Source organism: Anolis sagrei, chromosome X (assembly GCF_037176765.1).
Source record: "Anolis sagrei isolate rAnoSag1 chromosome X, rAnoSag1.mat, whole genome shotgun sequence".
In the NCBI taxonomy this organism is placed as follows: Eukaryota; Metazoa; Chordata; class Lepidosauria; order Squamata; family Dactyloidae; genus Anolis; species Anolis sagrei.
In genome coordinates this window covers 17,867,507-17,890,492 of record NC_090034.1, presented here as the reverse complement: position 1 = coordinate 17,890,492, position 22,986 = coordinate 17,867,507, and the positions used below count along the sequence as shown (strand labels likewise).

Here is a 22,986-nt window from a genome sequence, read left to right as displayed (position 1 = left end):
GTGTCTATAGACAATGCTGGCTCTTTGGCTTAGAAATTGAGATGAGCACCAACCCCCAGAGTTGGACATGACTGGACTTAATATCAGGGGAAAACCTTTTCCTACCTTAAGATCTAACTATGAAAAATAGTTTGAATGTCAGATGCCAACCAGGGATCCAAGGAGAAAGTTGAAGTTCAAGAAACTAGAAAACAGAGAGTGCTGTCACACCATGTCACAAAGTGACATGGAGCGCTTTTTCGGCTGTGCTAAGTTTGACTCAGCACAACTGGTCTAGTAGTTATCCCAATCTTATCCTTTCAAGGCAGATCATAATTTTGTTGTTGCCTTTCAGCCTTATACTCTGTGAAGAATGAAGCTGTTTGACCTTCTTCACTTCCAGGTCTGCCTATGACGCTCTGGGCCCCGCTTTTAGGACAGGGCTGCCAATTGTCTCTGACTCTGACTGGAGCATGTGATCTTGGACCTTTTCATATGAGGGTTTTTCAGCCCCATTTTTCCACTTGTCAACAGGGCCTGGACGAGCCTGCCAAGTGTCATCAGATGATGCTGGGCAGACCCCATCCACATTCCTTTTAAAGTGGGGGGGAAGCATCGCATGACACTTCCTCCTCCACAATAGAGACGAAAGTGTTTTGATGGGGGAAAGGGTGGTGGGGCAGTGCATGTTGCCATACTTTCTCCCATCTGATAGGGAAAGGGTACCAACACACCTTGTCCCATCCCCACCATATGATGGGGAAAAGAAGGAGGGCATGTGGGGTACCACGAGGCACCCCACACCCATTATCTTTCTCTGGTGACTTCCAGAGAAACAGCAAGGACTCGGGGGCTGTGTGAAGAGGTCTATGGACTCAACTTTTTCCTTATCTGAGGAAACCTTCCACATGTAGGACATAGCAATCTAATGGGGAGCCATTCTCCAGAGATTTAGATAGAGGATTTTGACATGATCCATGGATAAGAAGGGTTATTCCACAGAAAATGGAAAAAAAAAACATTGTCACCTCCAGGTTGGTTGACCTTAACTCCCACTGCCATTTTTCCACCAAGGCAATCAAAAAGGCCAAAAGTTGTACCATTGTGAAAAGAGCAGATGGGTCAATGCACAGAAGTGACAAACTGCAAAGACCTTCAATGTGGGGCAATGAGGTTAGCAGGACATCTTTTTTGACCACAAGATGGATAGTTCCACTCCTAAAATTCTTCTGGCCTCTTCCTAATTTTCATAATAGCTAGAGATAGAGAATGCTTGATGAACATTTCTAAACTTTCTGAGTGTCCAGCTGTCTTGGATGGAAAGAAAAGGTAGCTATGCCTAATTCCCCGCCTTTTATTTCTTTTACTGCCAGGTATCTAGGAGACATTAAGTGAATTAGGAATTGTGGATGGAACCCACTGCACCATTCTTGAAATATTACAGCTCAAAGCACCTGTTGGCTGCTGTGGAGGCAAGGGTCTTTTTACTTGCCACTGGGCAAAAAAGTTTCATTAACCAGCCCCTAAGATTTATTCTTTCTGATGCTTTTGACATTTGCACACAAATTTTTCATTACTCCAAAGCAGAGGTGAGAAGGGTGAAAATGGGAAATAAAGAAGCTTTATTTGCCTCTCTCTGTGTGTATACACAAGTTTTCTTTGTATTTGGCAATCATTTCTCATTTAGTTTATAACTGCTACATATTGGAGATGAATACAGTATTTTTTCTCTCTCTCTCCATTGTGTTTTCATTTCAGAAAACCTTGTGAGATAATAGTAAAGTGCTTTTTGTTTAAATTTAATGCCCTATTTCCCCTTCAAAGTGTTCACTGATGTCCGATGCAAGTCTTGAAATTTAGTACTATGTGAGAGTAGCTGAGAAGTGTACAGAAATAAGTACTGATATGCTACATCAATTACTTAGTTATATCTGCATCTACACTATAGAAAGAATAGAAGAATGTAGTTTTAACCCACTTTACCCATCATGGCTCGATGTTATGGGATCACAGCATTCAGTTTTATAAGGTCTTTAACCTTCTCTGCCCAAACGTGTCAGTACCTCACCAAACAAAAACATCCAGGATTCTTCAACCAAAGTGGCTTGAAGTGGTGTCAAACTGCATTCATTCTACAGTGTAGAATGAATGCCCTGCTTAAGAGCCAGCAGCTGGATTGGCAAAGGAGGTCCATACAGCTTCCAAAGGAGGAAAATGATTTATTCCACAACCAGTGAACAAAGTTGCAACAAGGAGTCAATATGTGTGTAAAGATTTACATTCCATGAAAACTTTCCAGATGGATTTACCCAACTTCACTTATTTGTTGGAGTTGATGGAAGCTATATTCCAAAAGCACTAGGAGTATGGCAATGTGGCGGTGAAGATAATAGCCCACCAGATGTTGGAAAGGAAAGCAATATTTACCTCTTTAGTTGTTCAATCAAAGTCACTTTAGCTCTTGCCACAATGGGAGACAATGCACCTGCAAGTGCTGATACACAAGCAAAGGTAGACCAAACTTGGTCAATATAGCAAGGCTTGCTTGGCAGTTGTGAATGGGAAATTAGGTTGTTCCTTGACATTTGAAATATGGACTGAAGAATCAATAGTAATATTGCACGTGACTCAAAGGAAAAACAAACCGGGTGCGATGTTCCCTCTAATACTTAAGGGATCATGGGAAAGACAACTGATACAATCAGTGTAATTAATCTGTGTCAGCCCAAGTGATTCGTGTTCTCTAAAAGAAATTGGTCATGGCGATAAGAAGTTAAATTGATTTCTTTGCTCCACCCATTTCTGTGGCAAGTCCGACTGAGTGGATTATTGGTTTTCTAGTCAGCATCAAACTGAACTCCAGTTACAATTGTTAGAATATACTATCATGGAAGGCTAGCCTAGATGTTAAGCCAAAATAAAACAGAGAAGGAGCAAAGATGAAGAGAAAATATGGGAGAAAAGTTTTCCTAAGTCAAGACAAACAAAACAATTCTGAACCAGAATAATGAATCTTACACTTCCATTCATGTCATGAAGTTTTGGCAATGTATGTGATTTGATTCCTCAGACCTATAAGTACAGATGTTCAAAGGTTTTGTTTGGTCCACATTTCATAGCAAATCCATCTGATCCATGTCATCTGAACTAATGCTGGGATCAGAACTTATAGTTTGTATTACGTTCCACTCCAAATCTAGACTCAGGAAATGGATCAAGATGAATACAAAAATGTGCAGTTTGGGATAAAATATATTTAGGGAACCAAAGAATGCATTACGAGAAAATGTATTCCATGCAGTTTTATTTCATTAATCCACAATGTGAAAATAGGACACCATATGAGTTGTTGTTGTGTGCCTTCAAATCAACTAACCAAAGAGGTGGGTTGGATAGGTGCAACAGAAGACATATATTAGATGCTGATTTCAAACAGTTTTGAATACTACAGAATTGGACTGGAAGACCTAAAGGTGCCTACAGAAGTGTCCTCCATCTATAGGCTTCTGTGGTACAATCCTATAGTCATTTTCTGCTGAAAGTCCAAGGCATCGATCATTTCAGGTGAAGAAAATACAGTTCCAGACTATATGCGAAGATTGCATTACACCAAGTGTCACACAATGGATCTACTGTAATTCCAGAACATCTACCAATATAGAATATTGGGAATCTCTGCATTTTTCAGAATACATTTATTAAGGTGTTTATTAGTCATTGGTGGGTTTTAGTCGACCAACATTAACTAAAGTTTGAGTCAGTTCTTAAACTCAGTGTGGAATTATTTGTGCTTCAGGGGGCGGGGATGAGCATTCCCTCCAAAAGGAGATATTATATGCTGAGTTGCAAGAGGTCATGTCTAGGAGAAACACTGGGAGTTGGAGGAACATGCCAAGAGGAGTCAGGCCATGCTGCCAAAGCACCAGGAACTAGCTTCCTGAAATAACTGCACCTTTCTACATAGAAATGCCATGCAGAAGGAGCATAGTCTCCATCTGGAAGTGCAACTTACTTGGCCTTCTAAAGCAAGTCAAAACGTCCAGTTATAGAAGACTGTAGACTTAGTCACCATTAATATTTCAAGGGTGGTGAAGTGGGTCCAACATAAAAAGAATGCCAATTTTTTTTTAAAAAAACAAACAAACAAAGTAAGAAAGCGGAAAGGCCAAACACAAATAAGTCTATTGCCTTCTAAAATGCAAGCTGGAACTCAGGAGAAGAAAAGTGGTTACATTGACAAAGGTAAGCAAACTCTCCTCTCACCCTTCATATTCTGCAACTCAGGACAGATTGGAAATTGAGTTGTTGTAGGTTTTTTTGGCTGTATGGCCATGTTCCAAAAGCATTCTCTCCTGACATTTCACCCATATCTATGGCAGGCACCCTCAGAGGTTACGAAGACCATAGATGCAGGCAAAACATCAGGAGAGAATGCTTCTAGAACATGGCCATACAGCCTGAAAAACCTACAACAACCCAATGATTCTGGCCATGAAAGCATTTGACAATAGATTGGAAACTGAAAGTGGGACCCATGCTATGTTATAGCTCCCCTAACTGGGAGTGTGACTTACATGTGTATGGTGATACGAAGAGAGAAGGTTTATAAAGAGAATGCTATGAACCAATAGTGCCAAGAAAACCCTCTATCTTCATATGGCCAAATCACACTGTATCTGAAGCTGATGTAGTGTGACTTGGTCAATAATTTGTTGTAGTTGTAGTTGGGTGCCTTTAAGACATTTTTGACTTATGGAGACCCTAAGGTGATCATATCACATAGTTTTCTGGGACTGAGACTATGGGACTAACAAAAAGGCCTCCCAGTGGATTTCTGTAGCAATTAGGAAATTAAACCCCGGCCTCTAGAGTCATAGTTCAACCAAATACATCCAGTACATTTTCATGGCTGAGTCCCAGGAGCCTTTGTCAAGCACTCAAACCATTACACTACATTGGCTCACCATGCTAAATAGATAAATATATCACTATGAAAATTGAATTAAATTAAATTAGAACTCTGATTCAATCCTTGACATCTGAAGTTGCAAAAAGTATGTGCAGAAGGGCAGGAGAAAATTTTGTTTTCCCCTTAACTTGATATCTTGAATAGGAAGTGCTAATTAAGTAAACAGTACTGGGCTAAATGAGCTAATCATTTTACTCAAGCAATTTCTTAGATTCATGTTTGCTCAAGTACCTATTCATTATTGACTTCTCTTTCCATTCCTTCCTGCAAATTACTGACACAGCGAATGGGTCACAACTGCTATGTGTTCAAGGAAGGGTCCTTTCTTGCTATACTGTCATAGCGATTGAGATAGGGCTATTGGAGAATCATTTGCAATTTGATGTTGTTGTTGTTTACTATTGTCATGTCAACTTTAACTTATTGCAACCCTATGGAAGCCCACTGGGTGACCAAGTCATCCTTACAGGGAGTACAAAGACAAACAACCTCTGAAGAAATCTTGCCAAGAAATCAATATTATGAGTTTGACTTAGGGTTGCCATAAGTTAGAAATGACATGAAGGCACACAACAACAATTGGCTGATCTGCCTCTAACTCAACCAGGAATCAATAGACTTGCTCTGGTCTAGCAAACCTAGAGCTTTGGCTTCTTTTACTGCAGTAGTTCTCAACCGATGGTCCATGAGACATGCGGGGAAAATTGGTGCCGGGTGTGTGCCACCATTAGAGGAGAGCGAGAGAGAGATGGAGAGGGAGAGAAGGAAGGAGACACCAGCGTGTTGTCCTCACCAGCACTTTCTCAGCCTTAGGAGGCTTCCCAGTCAGGGCGGAGAAGACTAACACAACGGCAATTTCTGCAATGCAATTTTCTGAATCAGCATTTCAAATAACCAAACTGAATCTAAAGTTGACCAAAAACTGATTTGTAACCCTTTTGGCACTAATGTTGGAGAGTGGTCCTTGGTCAAAGTGGTCCCTGCTCAAAAAAGGTTGGGAAGCACTGCTTTATTGAGTCTATCCATATCCACTTTCAATGTGGTCTTCCTGTTTTCCCATTCCTTGCCACAGACCACTGTCTTTTCCAATGAGTCATGATAACCTCAGTTTAGTCATATTATCTTCTAGGGAGAGTTTAGGCTTGAATTGCTCTAGGAGCCAAATCATGGCAGCACTAAAACAAATCTATCATGGGGTTATTTGGGGTTGTGAGTCTGACTTACAGCCCCAAATTCACCCCATGAAATTTTTGGCTGTGCAAAGCCCCAGAGTCTTAGTCCAACACTGAAAGCACTATTTATTCTATTTTCAGATGGTGCTTCTTCCCAATTTTATGTAAATTGCTTCTGTAAGAGTCAGATGTATATAACCAGATAGGAGAAATGCTCTCAAAATATTGTTAAAATATGAAGCCATAAGACTTATTTGGTTTTATTTTAAAAAGAGGGAACAAAAATTATCTTTTATTGATTTCCTAAAACCTATTCTAACGACTGGAGTCTCACCAGAATTTCTAGATATCAAGCTCTATGTCTGTATTACCTCTTTTAATTAACTCAAGAGCCAAGCAGCCAAGTATAGATTCTTTGTCCTGTGCTGCCATCTTCTGGATATTGAAGCCCCCCAAAAAGCACACAGAATGACATTTATTGTTCACTTAAAGATAGCTCATTTAATTAATACAGGTCATGTAATTACCAACACCTGTGTTTGAAACAGTTGAAATTTTCAGAAGATTAAATATGGCAAATATGAAATAATACGAAACCATACCAGAGACTTAAAATAAATATGTATAACTAGCTTACATCTAATTTTTGTATGCAATGTGTATTCTTTATTAAAAAAAATGCGCAATTGTTGTGAGAGATGCTGTAAAATGGAACTAAAACTAAATATTTAAATATCAACACAGTGCTATAGTTCACAATAACCCATAAATAAGCAGAAGGCACATTGAATCGGGGATTGCAACCTTAGACAGTGTGGGTCACCCTGTGCTATTATCTAACTTTACAGGATCCAAGAAAACAAAGGCCATCATTTACCAGTGTTATATAATTGAACAGCTTTATCTTTAAGAAATTTTATTCAATGTGCAATCAAAATCACCTTCCCTAGAAGGCACTTGGAGGCCAAAATATTTTGGTGTCTCTCGAGTTATAACCCTCTGCGGTCTCTCCTAGGTAAATGTAGGACAATTGAAAAGTCTTCAAATGGACCTGGGAGCCCCAGTGGTGCAGGGGTTAAACCGCTGAGCTGCTGAGCTTGCTGACCAAAAGATTGCAGGTTCAAATCCAGGGAGTGGTGTGAGTTTCTGCTGTCAGCCCCAGCTTCTGCCAACCTAGCAGTTTGAAAACCTGCAAATGTGAGTAGGAGCTGCTCCTGCGGGAAGGTAACAGCACTTCATGCAGTCATGCTGGCCACATGATTTTGGAGGTGTCTATGGACAACGTCGGCTCTTTGGCTTGGAAATTGAGATGAGCACCACCCCCCAGAGTCGGACAGGACTGGACTTAACGTCAAGGGAAAACCTTTACCTTTACCTATGAAATGGACTACCTTTAGATTGGGAATCAGTCTCCAAGGTCTTTTCTTTCTCCACATGTTGGAAGAATTAATTCACAGATTTCTAATATTCCCATAATTTATTTTGATTCACCAAACCGTTTCTTTATCATCAAGGTATTTGTCCAAAGACCACCTAGGAAAGTATTAAAGCTCCCCCAGAACACATGAGCCAGTTGGTTTTCCAGCCATGTTTATCAGACGAGATGGGAAAAAAATAGCATCTTGTTGAGAAGATGGGAAGGGGATAGAGTGGCAATTGCTTGATTTTCTTAAGAAATCTCTAAAATTAGAGATTTTACGTGCTGCAGAAAAATACTGCTGATTGAAAGGTTAGCAGTTCAAGCCCGGGTCAGGGTGAGCACCCACTGTTAGCCCCAGCTCACCTAGGAAGTCAAGGAGCCCCCGGTGGTGCAGTGGGTTAAACCCTTGTGCTGGCAGGACTGAAGACCGACAGGTCACAGGTTCGAATCCAAGGAGAGGTGGATGAGCTCCCTCTATCAACTCCAGCTCCTCATGGGGACATGAGAGAAGCCTCCCACAAGGATGATAAAAAAATACAAAACAAAACATCAAATCATCCAGGCGTCCCCTGGGCAATGTCCTTGCAAACGGCCAATTCTCTCACACCAGAAGCATCTTGCAGTTTCTCAAGTTGCTCCTGACATGACAAAAAAAAACCTAGCAAGTCGAAAGCAGAAATGTGAGTAGATAAATAGGTACTGCTTTTAGCGAGGAGGTAATAAAGGCGCCCTTAAGGACATTGATTGGCGGAAAGCTCCTTTGCATGGAAGATGGAGTGACAGTACTCCCCATGACTGGAGTTGAGCACAGCCTCCAAGATACCATAAATAGTACAATGGGAAAAACTGCCTTTATTTCTGTTTGTGTTAATTGTATAATCGCCACTGAATGTTTGCTGTATGGGTGTTCTATAAGCCGCTCGAAGTCTCCTTTGGGGTAAGGGCAGGGTATATTTAATGTAAATAAATAAATAATTTTCCAGAATGAGGCTGGAGTAGTGTCTGTATTTATTTATTTGTTTATTTAAAACTTTTATATCCCAATCTTCTCTATCTCCGTAGAGGGACTCAGACCAGCTATAGATGGGGCAGATCATTTCAGGTGGGCATTCAAGCAAAAACTAAGAGCCAAAGAAGGTTCTGCTATTAAAAGAGAATACATTGCCCCTCTTAATTCTGCAAATTTGCTATTATTGTTCTTGGAAATAGGTAGCTTGCTCTCACATCCTCAGAAAAGAACACCCTGCCATGATTTGGCTAAATGAGAACAAAGTCATGCAACTTTTATGCAGTTGAAACTCATTCTGTAGTCAAAAATATACTTTTAATGAGATTGTGCCTTTGATAGAAGCAGAGACTGTAATGAACAGATGGGTCATTACTTTGCTTGTAGGCATGTTCTTTAATTTTTATTTAATTTCAGTACCCTGATGTTTTATATATATATATATAAATTACTTATAATTTAGGGTTGTTTTCTTTTACTTTTTCTTTTGATGTAGGTGCATTTCCCCCATCTAATATAAAAATGTGTAACAAATACCCAAATTTAGTTTATTCATTTGTGAACATTAACTTTCAGGGTCTAGGTTTTTAAATGGCAAAATGTGATTATGCTAGCTCCAGAAATAGGTTAAAGTAAGGATATGGGAATAAAAATCTTTCAGTAATGTTGATTCTTCCACCTTCATATTCTCCCTACCATTGTTTCATATTGGACACTTGTGATACAGTTTTATTAATCTGCACATGTATTTGCAGTGTTCTTAATTTCTTTCACTTGTCTTGGTTGAATAAAATATGTTTCTCTCAATGCTATGGAAGTTTTGCGAGATCATTAGTCTTCTCGGCCAAAGAATGATGGTGCCTCACCAAACAACAAATCCTGGGATCCCATCACATTGAGGCAATGCAGTTCAAACTGCATTGCATTCATCCTTTGCAAAAACTAGCATCATTTTCATATATGTGTTAACTCCAAATGGGATGTATGGCATTTATCAAATTCAAGAGATGTTATGCAATATCCCCACATGCCCTTCTTTTCTTGCTTAGTAGATAATTCTTTCTTTTGATGTTCCCCCCCAGGTTATGTCCATATATCATATATCAGACATAAAAACACAAAACCCTTCATGTTGGTATACTGTCAAACCGCAGAGATGCCTCCACAGTCTGTCTTGTGATATTTTTAAAAGTCATCAGGATGTGTGTTTATGTTTGGGTTTGTGTGTACATAGCAGGATTCCAATGGTTGAGATCGATGACACAATAACAGGGTTTTCTGACCTTGATCAAAAAGAAGATGATTCCAAGGGAATTGAGCCCAAACTGCGAAGATAACATAAATCATATCTGGACTGCATAGGTTTCATATATAAAACATGAAGACTGACTCCAGTCGCCCATCAATCTGGAGGACAGTGAAAAGGGCTTATTTTCAAGTTTGGCCTTTGTGGAGGATTCTGAGAGCAAAAGTAAATAAAGATGTGGAGGGGCCATTAAGCTTCTCATATCAATAAATATTTGAGCTCAGCTTATCACACATATGATATCTTCTCATAAAGCTTGATGTACACCTTATTTCACTTTAGGTATATTACTACCAGGGGGGTTTAGAAATTACATGCCCTGTTTCTATTTATCCCTTTTCTAACCAATATCCAACCCACATTTTGGTGTCTCAAATGTTAGTCTTGTTTACTGGTATATTTGACCTGCCGGTTCCAAAAATTGCACCAGTTTCCCAGTATCACCTCTAGTTTTTGAGAAACAGAACATACGCTGCCTAACAGTTGCCATCTGCTCAACCATGATAACCACATCTAAGAAACTATAACTGATGCGGTCTATCCAATGCAGTCTTCTGAATCGGTGCCCCCAAACATCCCAGGAACAGGCCTAAAATCAAAGACACCACGATTTTTTTGTTATTGGTTGAGCTTTGTTATTCATCCTAGCTTGGTTATATCAAATTGGTCATGGTGTGAAAACTTTCTTAAATTCATACAATTCTCACCACTACTACTTTTTTCATTCCTTGCTGTTTTTCTCCTCAAAACTGAGTATTGCAGCACAGGAGAGAAAGAACTAGCAGTTTCTGTACATATTTTGAACAATCAGCACACATAAAAAAGTTATATGGCCCTGTGCGTTGACACTTCTGAGGGAGGTCAGAAGGATGCTTTGACACATCCGTCGTCTCCTGTCACTTTATTAAATCACTGATTGCTGGTTGGGGTTGGATTAAGTAGAGAGACAGGAATGCACACATGGGAAGGACTGTCATCTTTTCTATCCTGAAATTCCGTAATTGCATGTCACGGTGACAGGAAGAACAAGGGGACCGTAACAACCAATAGCAGTCGCATTCAAATGCCATTGAAGCTTCCCATTAGGACCTCAAGTTGTATGGGAATTTACATTTATCACAAAGTTTTGAGTGTGCATGCGCGCGCGCGCACACACACACACAGAAATGCACACTTGTTGAATTAGAGCTGGCAGAAAGCTATGGGGACTTTTTCAGATTCATTTGGCCAGGCTGTGCATACACTAATAGAAAAACAAGTTTGCAATGGGTTGAGTCAATAAGTAGACTTTAAAAATGGATAGACAGCTTCACATCAATTGGGTCAATCTTATCAGTCATGATATTTCTTAGTTTGGTATCCAATGGTTTGTTCTTGGGCTGCAACAATAGAGGTCTTCAGTTTATTCCTCAACCTTTTCAAGGTGTTCCATGTGTAGATGATTCTTGAGTATTGCTTGGAGAAAGCTTTGTTTAGAGAACTCTTAAAGGGCTGGGTGTTCAATGTCCTCATTGTGACAGACCAATACAGATTCAGAATAAGTTTCTACAATCACTTACAGGTCCACTGCCAAGACTCTACTTTTGGAAGACAGACTCAGTCACGAGAGGTGTTCTTTCAGTGTAATTGTTTTTAAATCCAGGTTTCCCTCTTTCATAGTGGTCCTGCATTGTAACCCCAATGAGGACTGTATTTGGAGCACTACTGAACATGAGGATAGGGACAAACATCACAATCATGAAACCTTCAAACCAAAAGGGTTGATGTTAATAACAGCCATTTGGCATTTTAGAAGGACTCTGTATAAGTGAAGGTCTTTGAAGAGGAGCACATAAGACATTTTGCTCTCTGTTCAGCATTGAGAAGGAAAACACACAAACACAAAAACCACCTGGAATTAAGATCTATATGGGAACAGAGGTGGATGTTCATTGTATCTCATGGGCAGATTTATGTTTTTGATCAGTATCCCCTGCTGTCTTTGACCTTTACTTTGCTCACCTGCACGTGGGCCATTATAAATATGGCATTTGATTTCTTCACAAAACTGAATCTCTGGAAAGTGCTGTGAGACCCTTTAACAGACGGCGCTATAAAAATCTATATCCATAGGCAGAGAAGCCAAACATTTAACTGTGCATATTGTATCTCCTCGTAGGATCATGCAGAGTTATGAAATCTTACAGCACAAAGGGGACACTCCCCCCTTCCCCAACTTTGCTGGCCCTTTCGCATTATCAGCTCAGTGATGTAGCATAAAGCCCTTTTGATCTTGTAGGCCCCATGGTGGTGTTGGCATGCAGAAAGTGGCAGTTTTCTCTCTCAAGACAAACCTCAAAAGGATTCTCACAGCAAACCATTTTTTGTTTCCTTTCTGCCTGTGCTGCAGGAGCAGGGAAGCGAAATGCGGCACTGTGAATGACCTTGAACTACAAAGCTAACACCACTCAGCTTCTTGTTAGCTGTCAGCATTGTGGTCGCCTCCAGGGAATGCTGCCAAGAATGTCAATGCAGATCCCAGCGAGGTTGACTTGACAAAGGAGAAGTGGGCCTAATCAAAGGCAGAGGTAGGGAAGCAGAGCAATGGAAATCTCAGGCACAACGGGCAAGTTTCAAAGGGACACGGAGAACTAATGGACTCAAAGTATCAAGTCTGCAGTGGGTTACCAAAGTTTTCTGCTGAAGAAAGCACTTAAAAGTTTTTTTTCCCCTCTTGGAAGTTTTGGATACAAACTTCAGCTTAGTTAAAAGCTTGGTTCTGAAAATGAAGGAGCAACCACCAATTGTTTTGCTTTCCGGCAATATATTTTGAGCTTTCTCTCAATGTCATCTGGTGGTCCCCACTGAAGTGGTTTGACGAATCCACATCAAATTCTGACTATCTTTAAATGAGCTATCCAAAGTGCTGAAGCTATTCAGAAATAGTGTTCAGAATTTTGGATAATTTGAATTGAAATCTGGACTGGTAACATGGGAGACACTAGCCACTGCTGCATATGCCATAAATGTATTCAAGAAATTGTTTCTAGTAGGATATTTCTATCTCAAGAGACCTCTCTATGCATTTCTTTTATTTTTCAGTGTGTGGATTGGGCACTGATCCAATTTGCTACCTTGCTGGTACATTGGCCACCACCATCCGTTTAGAAGTGAGGTTTATCATATCTGATATCCTTTAAACTGGATCTAAGAGTTCTTCTACACTGTGGAATGAATGCAGTTTGACAACTCTTTAATTCCCATCACACAATGCTATGGATTTATGGAAGTTGTAATTTACAGACTCTTTAACTTTCAAATGCCCAAGGGTACTGGGGCTTCACCAAACTGCAAAACTGAGGATTCTATAGCATTGAGACATAGCAGTGAAAGTGGTGTCAAGCTGCATTGGTTCTGCAGTTGGAAGCACCTGAAACCAATGCCTTCTCCGCTTCCACTCAGTTGTGAACTAAAAGCAGAGCAAGAAGAGTCACATGGTGTTCATTTTTTAAAAAGGAGAGAATCCCTCTACATTTTAGGCATCCTTCTCCTGAATATTGGCTTCAGAGAGTCAAGAGCTCTTGACGTGGACTCTTTTAAATGGGAGAGCAGGAAAACAAGCAATCAATCCATCAATCAATACGTAAACAAAGACTGCCTTCTGCTTGTTCAACAGGATCTTTGGCTTGCAGACATCAGCATGATTTTACATAAACACTTCCTTGTTCTATATGGAGTGATTTATAAGAAGAAAACCATTATAAAGATTCAAGTGAGGAAATCTTGTGAGCTGGGGAAGCATTCAATGGGAATCCTTCAAAATAATCAGTGAGCCATGTGCTCAACCCATTTTTCTGTTTAGAGACATAAGGCATGCCTTTTAACTCTTGTCACAAGCTAACAGGGGTCTATTTCAGTGGCAACAGTGCTTAACTCCTTTCTGTGGAAATGAACGTGGGGAGGAGAGGGAGACAAAAATGTTTAACTCTGGATGGAATCTGCTCCATGATTTCAAGACCAAGATATTGTTCTTTTTTATCTGAGTGAACTCCAAGGGACCTTTGCTCCCATCAGACATCTCAAAATCTAATCAAAATTTCAATCAAGGGTACAATGGAAAGTATTGAAAGCAATTTCAGAAACCATTTTGGTGGGACAAAAAAGGAGTCAATGAAACACTTTGGCACATCTTGGACCTCTGGAAACTGAGCACTATGTGTGTGCCATTATTAAACCCACAGGGGTTAGGGACGTCTTCCAGGTCAGTGTTATCTGAAAACATCCTTCTGCCTATAGTTACCAATGCAAGTTAGCAAGTCTGGACTTAGGAACACATCAAGCATGGATTCAGAAGCTCGGTGAATCATTTCACATGAAACAAATTATACTTACTGGATCCCTCTTGAGAATGTTTAACCTATTACAAATAAGTTTTAGTTCTATTTGTATTTTCAGTAAAAACAGAAGAGCTTTACTGCTGTTCTTTTCACTGTGACAAGGGAAGGACAGAGATAACCCATTTTGTTTCAGCAAGTATTTATCAGACAAAACCAGAAGGAAAATGATAGCATTGAGAATCTTGGTGGCATTCAAAAGACATAAACGTGTCCATGCTCTGCTGTCATGCTTGACAAATAGGAGCTGCACATTTTTAATGCTAGAATAAAAGTATATTAAATCCAAAATAAACACTGTTACTCAAATGATAATTTTAGCTGTTTAATATTGGCAATTTCTTTAACTTTTTGAGGATCATGAATGCAATTTGATAGGAGATTGAAGCAAATATTTGGCTAACTTTGGGTTAAAATGGGCAATTCAATTGGCTTCAGAACAGATTCTTATGAAAACATGCAACAGAGCAAAAATAAGATGGAATGTGCATGTACATTCCCTGATAAGGAGCAAGCATTGTTTCCAAACTCTGTATGTAAACTTGTTCTTTGTATCTTCTTCCAAACTTCTAGCTGGTACATGAAGAACATAAGTTGTTTTGGAATACAACTTCAATCTTTGGTAGATGTTTAACACAATCTGAAATGGCTGTAAAGGTCAGTCATTTTCTGTTTCTAAACAAGCTGTTTTCCCCAACACAACTCTCCTTTATTTTGGTCTGATGTTCACTTTCCAATGTTTTATGTTAACCAAAAAGTAGCAGTGAGATGGACTGTAAAGAACTGAGGGAGTCAACAGAGGAAGCGAGGTAGTGCTTGTCTTCCTCTCTTGCAATTTCATTCACATATTGGTCTCTTCAAATAATATTGCGATGGGGAAAGATTGCAAATAGGTGTATCACCACTATGGCCTGTTTTACAAACAGGAAATGAGCTAACATGTCTATGAGTAACAGAACAAGGGAAAAAGCATTTGAACTGAGAGGACATTTCTAGACTTCTAACTTTGGTTAGAAGATGGAACACAAAATTATTTCAGCAAGCCATAGAAGAACAGCAATGTGATTTCATCTCAAAACACTAGACAATGAACAAGGCTCAAGATTTAAAAAAGCAACATTTTCCCCTATGGACAGAGAAGTACTCTGAGAGTACATTTTCATTACAGCTTCAGTCTTCAATTCAGTCCAATATCCAAACCATTATATCCAAGAGGAAAAGAAAATGTCTCCATTTTCTTTCAAATATATCAATACATTTTTCACACAGTCTTACCAGAAATAAAGTAAACACATACCAGAGGCACTTATAAATCCAAGAAATGACAGTGGTCATTCTTTAAAACCTTTATGTTAACCTCTAGTAGCAAAACAAGAAGACATAAAAACCAAGGACTTACTTTTCGGTCTTCTGTTTCTACACAAGAGCTGCACTCCAGTTTAGGGTCCTGAAACACATTAAGGGGAAGGAAACATTAGAAAGGAGGAAAATGATCCCGGGCCTTTGGAACAGAATAATATTAATTTATTATTATTAGATTTATTTATACCCCACTTTATCTCTCCTGCAGGAGACTCAAAGCGGCTTTGCATAAATGCAGCAGCATACAATTTAAAACAGACAAATATGCAAACATTAAAACAGGATCAAACATAAAAAGTATTTTAAAAAATCATAGTTAAAACTTTTAATTACAATTTTAATACTATTTTTTTAAAAAACCCAAAACAAATCAAACCAGCATGCATTGCTACAAGATATATGAGGCTTAAGTGCATGTCTGTTAACAGGAACTGAAGAAAGGGCTTGATTGTTTTCTGCTATTCTAGAGATTAGAGCCCCATGGGCATGGCCATATAATGTAGTTGAAGATCTATTATATGGTCAGCATAGACAAAACATGGGCAAACTTTGGTCCTCCAGGTGTTTTGGACTTCAACTCCCACAATTTGTAACAGCTTAAGTGGCAGAGGGGGAAAAGGAAGGGGCCTGAGGCTGTTCAGAATTGTGGGAGTTGAAATCCAAAACATCTGGAGGGCTGAAATTGCCCATGCCTGGTGTAGACTCATAGAATGCCATTATTGCACTAAACTGAATTATATGAAATGTCATTTCTAATTGCATGATATGCCGGTGTAAATGGGGCCAAAGATCAAGTGCAATGCATTTAAACCCCAGGATAGAGATGTTATCTGAATATTAGGAAAAACTTCATGAAGGTAAGAGCTGGTCAACAAGGGAATAAACATCCTAAGAAAGGAGCAGGTCCTCTGTCTTTGGATAGGTTTAAACAAAGATGGGCAAGATGTGTGGATTGTAATTCCATCAATTGTCCCAACAACTAACTGATATTATTGCTGGAAGAGATGTGATGGCACTGTTTAACAAGCCACAACTTGTCTACTTTGGTCCCAGACTGCATTCAACACAGGGCAGAGAGTTTTGAGCCACAGTTTACAACTTTCAAAAAACAGCCATCCTATAAATGTACCCCTCCATTCCCCCAAATTAACTTATTAATGTCAGCAGTAGATGTGGAAAATCTTCAAAATATTTCAAAAACTGTTTTTTAAAATTGTTAGGAAACCGCAACAAGGAAAATCGAAGATGAGTGAGAATTAGAGTCGTGCGCAGAATTTGTTTCTCCCATTTCCTTCTTTCCTTTCATTTCTTCAGGAGCATGGAACAGGAAGGCCCCTCCATATATGAAAATCAGGTCAACACAAAAGCAAGTCAGAGCGAACCCAAGCTCCTCACCTGCTTTTTGGCATCACAGATTAAGAGGCACTCCACTGCAGGCAATGGCAGGCTCGGGTGCTTTCTAGGCCGGCATGCCATGCATGCACTCTCCTTAGAAAAAGAGAGTGTTTTTATGGTATGTAGGCCCAGAAAGCACCCGCCCATTCCAGTGCCTGCAGCCAAGTGCCTCCTCTAGAGTAAAAACAGCAGGTAAGAAGAGGCCTCCTTAAAGCGTGCATCAGAAGGGGAGCTTGGGCTGATAGAAAATGGGCCCTATTATGGGCCAATAGAAAACGGCAGTTCCCAAAAAATGGATTGGGGTCCCCACTGAAAGCCAGGACATGAAACGGGTCAAGGTTTATCCACAATGCACAACCCTAGTTAGAATCGTTGTAGTTCACACTTCCTCCACAAGATAAAATGCACACTTTTACTTAAAATTACATATTTCTGTATTAAAAATACATTTTTGTAGAAAGCAAGATCCCTGCAGAGAGAGAAAAAATTCTGCAACTTTGTTTTGCAGAAAATGCTGTTTTTCTGAGCACAATAAACCCTTCTCCTGCACAGACATGATGTTTCATATTTATGTGCAATTTTTTTCTGTAAAGAAAATGCTGTTTTCTGTGCCAAACTTATGAAATTTTTTCAATACAAATTAAGCCACACCTGCAGATAATCAGAATTTTTTAACGAAAGGCAGAAAAAGGTGTGCAAGCATGAAATTCGTGAAGATTTATACACCTAGCAAGTGGAAAAGGTGAGCAACTCAGTGAATGCTAATAGCACTTTATTTCCGTCTGTCAGCCACACTCCGAACAAAAAGAAAGCCATCTGGCTTGTCAAACAAACAACAAACAAACACAAAGCACCTGCCATTGTTGAGACCTTATTCAATATGTTCTTGTCATAGTTAATTTACAGAAAATTCAATGTTGCGCTCTATCCTGCATTCTCTCTTCAAACAATGAACTAGACAAACATTTTAGATACCAAAGGGTGCAGATTAATTATAACAATAATTGTATTATTATATTATTATGTTTAATTTGCACATTATTATTAGTAGTAATAGAATTAATAATAATATCCTGCTTTATCTCTTTATTACAACATTAAAGTTAACCAACACTTTCCACAGAGCAGTAACACACACACAACTTCATATAGATTCCATATAAATGTTACCCAATAAACAGGAGAACAGAGAACAAAGCCCTTTTGTTCCTCCCAATATCTCCAATGAGGCCTGTAAATAAATACATAAGATCCTTCTTAGCTTTGACATGCAGCTCAAAGTGAATATGCAATGATATCAGAACTGATAAGAGTGTTGCAATGGGATATGAATATTTGCAAATGCCTTATTGGATAATGGTTGTGCAAGAGTTGGAAAACAGCTCTTTTAGGTGGCTCCTTTGACCTTAGGGTGGTAATTGTTTTTTTAAAAGTAATCTGAAAGGTCCTGTTGTTGTTTGATGCACAACAAAATTACTACACAGCAAACTAGATCACTGCCTTTTGTATTGTATCACACGTTGGACACTTCCCAAGTGTCTAGGACTGTGTAATGTATAGGCGAATAATATGTGTAGATACTTTATTATTATTGTTGTTATTATTATTATTATTATTATTTTACTGACACAAAAACACAGTATGTCACAGCAAATGAAATCTATATGCTGGATTTCATATCACAAAATCACAAGTCGAACTTTTCCCAAGCGTTTAGGACTGTGGGATGTATTTTCGAATGATGCGTGCAGATCCAAGTAAGGTGGCCTTTTGCAGTTGACAGAGTGTGATTTTGTCAATGTTTATTGTTTCCAAATGCCGGCACCCAGTGTGCCGATGACCACTGGGACCACCTGTACTGATTTATGCCAGAGCCTTTGCAGTTTGATTTTGAGGTCCTGAATTATTATTATTATTATTATTATTATTATTATTATTATTATTATTATGCAGCTTAAGTTGCTGAGGGGGAAAAGGAAAGGGCCCGAGGATGTTAGGAATTGTGGGAGCTGAAATCCAAAATACCTATAGGGTATAGTTTGCCCATGCCTGATCTAGCAGATTGTATTTTCCTATATGAGTGTGCTTGTGTTTTAAGATATCTTGATATTTTGATGAATTGATGCAGTCTGATACCAGTGTAACTGCCAGGACTCCATTGGATCTTGGGAGCTGTAACTTTATACAGATTTTAATCTTTTCTGTAAAGAGTAGAAAAATAATAATTCTGGAATGAAGAGGACCTGCACAGTCTGGATCATTTCAGCACAAAATTTCTTGTTTTATGCTAGCTAGTCAACTCTATAAGTCTGGGTAACAATGGGGCATAACCAAGAAATGGAAAAAGATGATAGAGATATGCCACAAAGTGATAGAAATCAGACCTGGATTTATACTTGATCGTGGTTATCCCATTAACCCAAAGTCTAATTTTAGAGACATAGGTGGTGTTGGAATACATTCCTCTTCTATAGCACTATCTCCACTTTCCAGCTAATATTTTCCTCCTGCATGTGGCTCTTGTCTGCTGCAGTATCACAAATGATCGGTAGATGGAGGCAAAAGACCACACAATCTAGCTAGAGCCCCTAAAGTCAGACCTTTAATACACTGCTGATGGTATTTGACAGGCTAAGTTTCAAGCTATGCAACTACTCAGCATAACAAAACACATGCATCAAAACTATTTACATACCAGAAAAGCATTATATGGAATCATATAATCATAGAAGAGTTGGAAGAGGCCCCATAGGGCCATATAGTCCAACCCCCTTCTGCCAGGAAGGAAAATCACAATCAAAGCACTTCTAACAGATGGTCATCCAGTCTCTGTTTAACAGTCTCCAAAGAAGGAACCTCTATTAAACCCTGGGGCAGAGAGTTCCACTACTGAACAGCTCTTCTTATGGTCAAGAAGTTCTTCCGAATGTTCAGGTGGGATCTCCTTTCCTGTCATTTGAACCCATGGCTCCATTAAGTCCTAGTCTCCAGGACAGAAGAAAACTAGCCTACTCTCTCTTCCTTATGATATTTTTTCAAATGGAATCTTGAATTGTGATCAAAAGTATAGAATATACGCAAATCCATCATTAATATATTTCACTATTTCCATATCATGTTGTATAATCATATAAAATGCTTGGGAAGCCAGTGCTGGACTAGGAAAGTATTTTTTTCGAGATCATAGCAAGTTGAAGCTGGAGCTATGTTTATCTCCCTTGCTGCAGGATGGGGCTAAAAAGTCGCCTTTGCTGTTGTGTAATCATTTGGAGGATAAAAGTGAGAAAATGGCATTTAGAGAAGGGTGTAAAATAAGTTGTGATCATCACAGCCAGGAATAACTTCACTTAGTTTCAAATGGAATATGTTTTCTCTTTCATTGCTATAAAAATGGTTGTGCTTGGAGATGATGCAATCTTGCTTTGTATATATCATCCAGCAATGCTACATCAGGAGAAATGTGTGTATTTGGACTGCTTGACCTTTCCAAAGTTTGCATTAACTGGGTTGCAAGACAGATAGCCCTACAGTGAGAGGGAACTGCTGAGGGCAGCAAATCCAAACTTTATTGACCCAAGGAGGAATAAGCGCTCACCTTTACTTCTTATCTCCCAGAACTTCTGCTATCCTCCCATTTATTCACAGCAAAAGGGTTCTAAGGCACCTGCTGGACTCCGAACTGGAGGACTTTCCAAGTTACAACAGGTCAAAGCCATTGATTGATTAGAGAGATGTGGGAAAAAGCTCCAATACACTGTAATACCAGCTACAGCTTTTCAATTAATTGCTTCTTTTTCTGCCTGTCACCAGTTGTACTACATTACCCACTCAATTAGCTTTTTCTCCTTTAAAAACCCCCTTTTTATTCACAATTAGCCTTGAAGTGGGTGTCTTCCCCATATTAATGCTACATCAGGCAAAAACTCTCTCTCTCTTTCTCCTTCCTCACCTGCATGAATATATGTATCTTATTGTATATTAACCCTGTAGAAGGTGGACACAGAAAGAGCCTCCTTGAAGACTGAGTAAATACAGTTGGGCGTCCCCTGGGCAATGTTTCTTGTAAATGGTTAATCTTTCAAACCCAAAAGCATTACTTTACAACGTTATATGCACAATACTTTCAACACACGCACATATATAGCCCCTTATTTATGGAATGCCTTGCCAGTTGAAACCCGATCTATCCGAGATCTACTTGCTTTTCGGAAAGCCTGTAAAACCTTTCTCTTCCGACAAGCTTTCGATGGGTGAATAACTTGGGACTATGTCTGTTCTTGTTTTTATTGTATTTTAAAGTTAATTGTATTGTTTTAATTTACTGCTGTAAACCGCTCCGAGCCAAATTGGGAGTAGCGGTATACAAGTCAAATAAATACATAAATAAATAAATATGTAGAATTGATGCAGTTTGACCTCGCTTCAACTGCTAATTAGGCTTCTCTGACAAAAAGTGCTAGTGACTCAGGAAACTATATATCCCAGGAATCCATAGCACAGAGACACAGCTATTAAAGTGGTAGACATGGGCAATCCATGGTTTTAAATGGTTCTAAAGGGGGCGCTGGTGCTTTGCTTCTAAAGTGTTGCTAAAGTTCTGGCAGTGAAAATTTCAGAACTCTAGCAAAACTTTCAAATTTTCATTATTATTTCATTATTGGCAATTTTTATGACAGAACCAATTAGGAACTGCCATTTATAATGAAATTTTGAAAGTTTTTTTATAGTTCTGAAATTTTCACCACCATAACTTTAGAAGCAAAGCACCAGCACTCCTTAGTTTTGTAAGTACTTTAGAATAATTTAGAACCATGAATTTCCCATACCTATAAAGTGGTGTTAAACTGCATTAATTCTACAATGTAAATGCACCCCTGCACACATCACATGCACGCGCAAACACTTTGTGCATTCACAAATATATCTGAAGACAAGGAATTGGAAAGTCAGCCATATAGGACTTCATCATACCAGTGTCTATCCATTTTAAACACTGTGACTGCCTTCTGCAGAATTCTAGGCTTTGTAGTTGTGAGGTCCATGACCTCTCTACTGAGCAGCTTAAACGTCCTAAACTACAAACCCCAGAATTCTGCAAGAAGCAGCCATAGCATATAAAATGGATAGACACTCTAGTGCAGGCATGGGCAAACTTTCTAACTTGTGGGCCACATGATGGGCCAGAGCGATGTGGGCAGGCTGGGTGGGTGAGGGTTCTCCCTACGCCCCTTTCCTTCCTCTCCTCCCCTCTTTTGGAGGCAGAAATTGAAGGAAAGAATCATAGAGTTGGAAGAGACCTTATGGGTCAACCAGTCCAACCCCCTGCCAAGAAGCAGGAAAAGACGGGCAATGTTCGATCCCTGAGCCTTGGTCAGGATGAGATGATGGACGGGAGAGAAAAAGAGTATCCATTATACTCCATATTGTCTACTCTCAATGTATAATCCTAGAATCCTAGAGCTGGAAAAGACCCCAAGGGCCATCCAGTCCAACCTCCTTCCATGGAAGAAGGCACAATTAAAGCCTCTGCAGGATGGGAAGGAGGGACTTAAGGAAGGAAGGGAGGGAGGTAAGGAGGAAGGAAAGAGAGAAGGAAGGACAGATAGGATGGTGAGAGAGAGGAGGGCCTGGAAAAAGAGCCAAAGGGAATCCATTTTTCTTCTTTAAAAGAGCCAAAGGGGCCACATCCAGCCTACAGGCCTGGGTTTGCCCATACTTGCTCTAGTATGATGAAGTCCCTAAGATCCTAAAAATGTAAAGGCATAGCATTAAAGATCAAAATCTGGATCATTCTTACCATAATATTTCTAACCTCTATGCATGGATGAAAAAGGGTAACAGGAAGCCTTGCAATTTAAAAAGACAGGACATCCAATGTAAAAGTGATGGCAGTGGGAGAGGGGACTGAATTTAAAAAGACAGGACATCCAATGTAAAAGTGATGGCAGTGGGAGAGGGGACTGAATCCTGCATATTCTGGCTGCTCTTCTCTCTCTCCAAGGCC

At 39.5% G+C, this 22,986-nt stretch overlaps 1 protein-coding gene across 9 annotated transcripts in view; it reads right to left on the bottom strand.

Moving 5' to 3' along the window:
* RBFOX1 (RNA binding fox-1 homolog 1) overlaps positions 1-22,986 on the bottom strand; it is a 1,606,230-nt gene that overhangs the window by 716,079 nt on the left and 867,165 nt on the right. For all 9 annotated transcript variants that reach the window (XM_067473372.1, XM_067473373.1, XM_067473365.1 and 6 more), the window contains exon 5: positions 15,625-15,672. In XM_067473372.1, the coding sequence (XP_067329473.1) occupies positions 15,625-15,672 (48 nt within the window). The remainder of the gene's footprint in view (positions 1-15,624; positions 15,673-22,986) is intronic.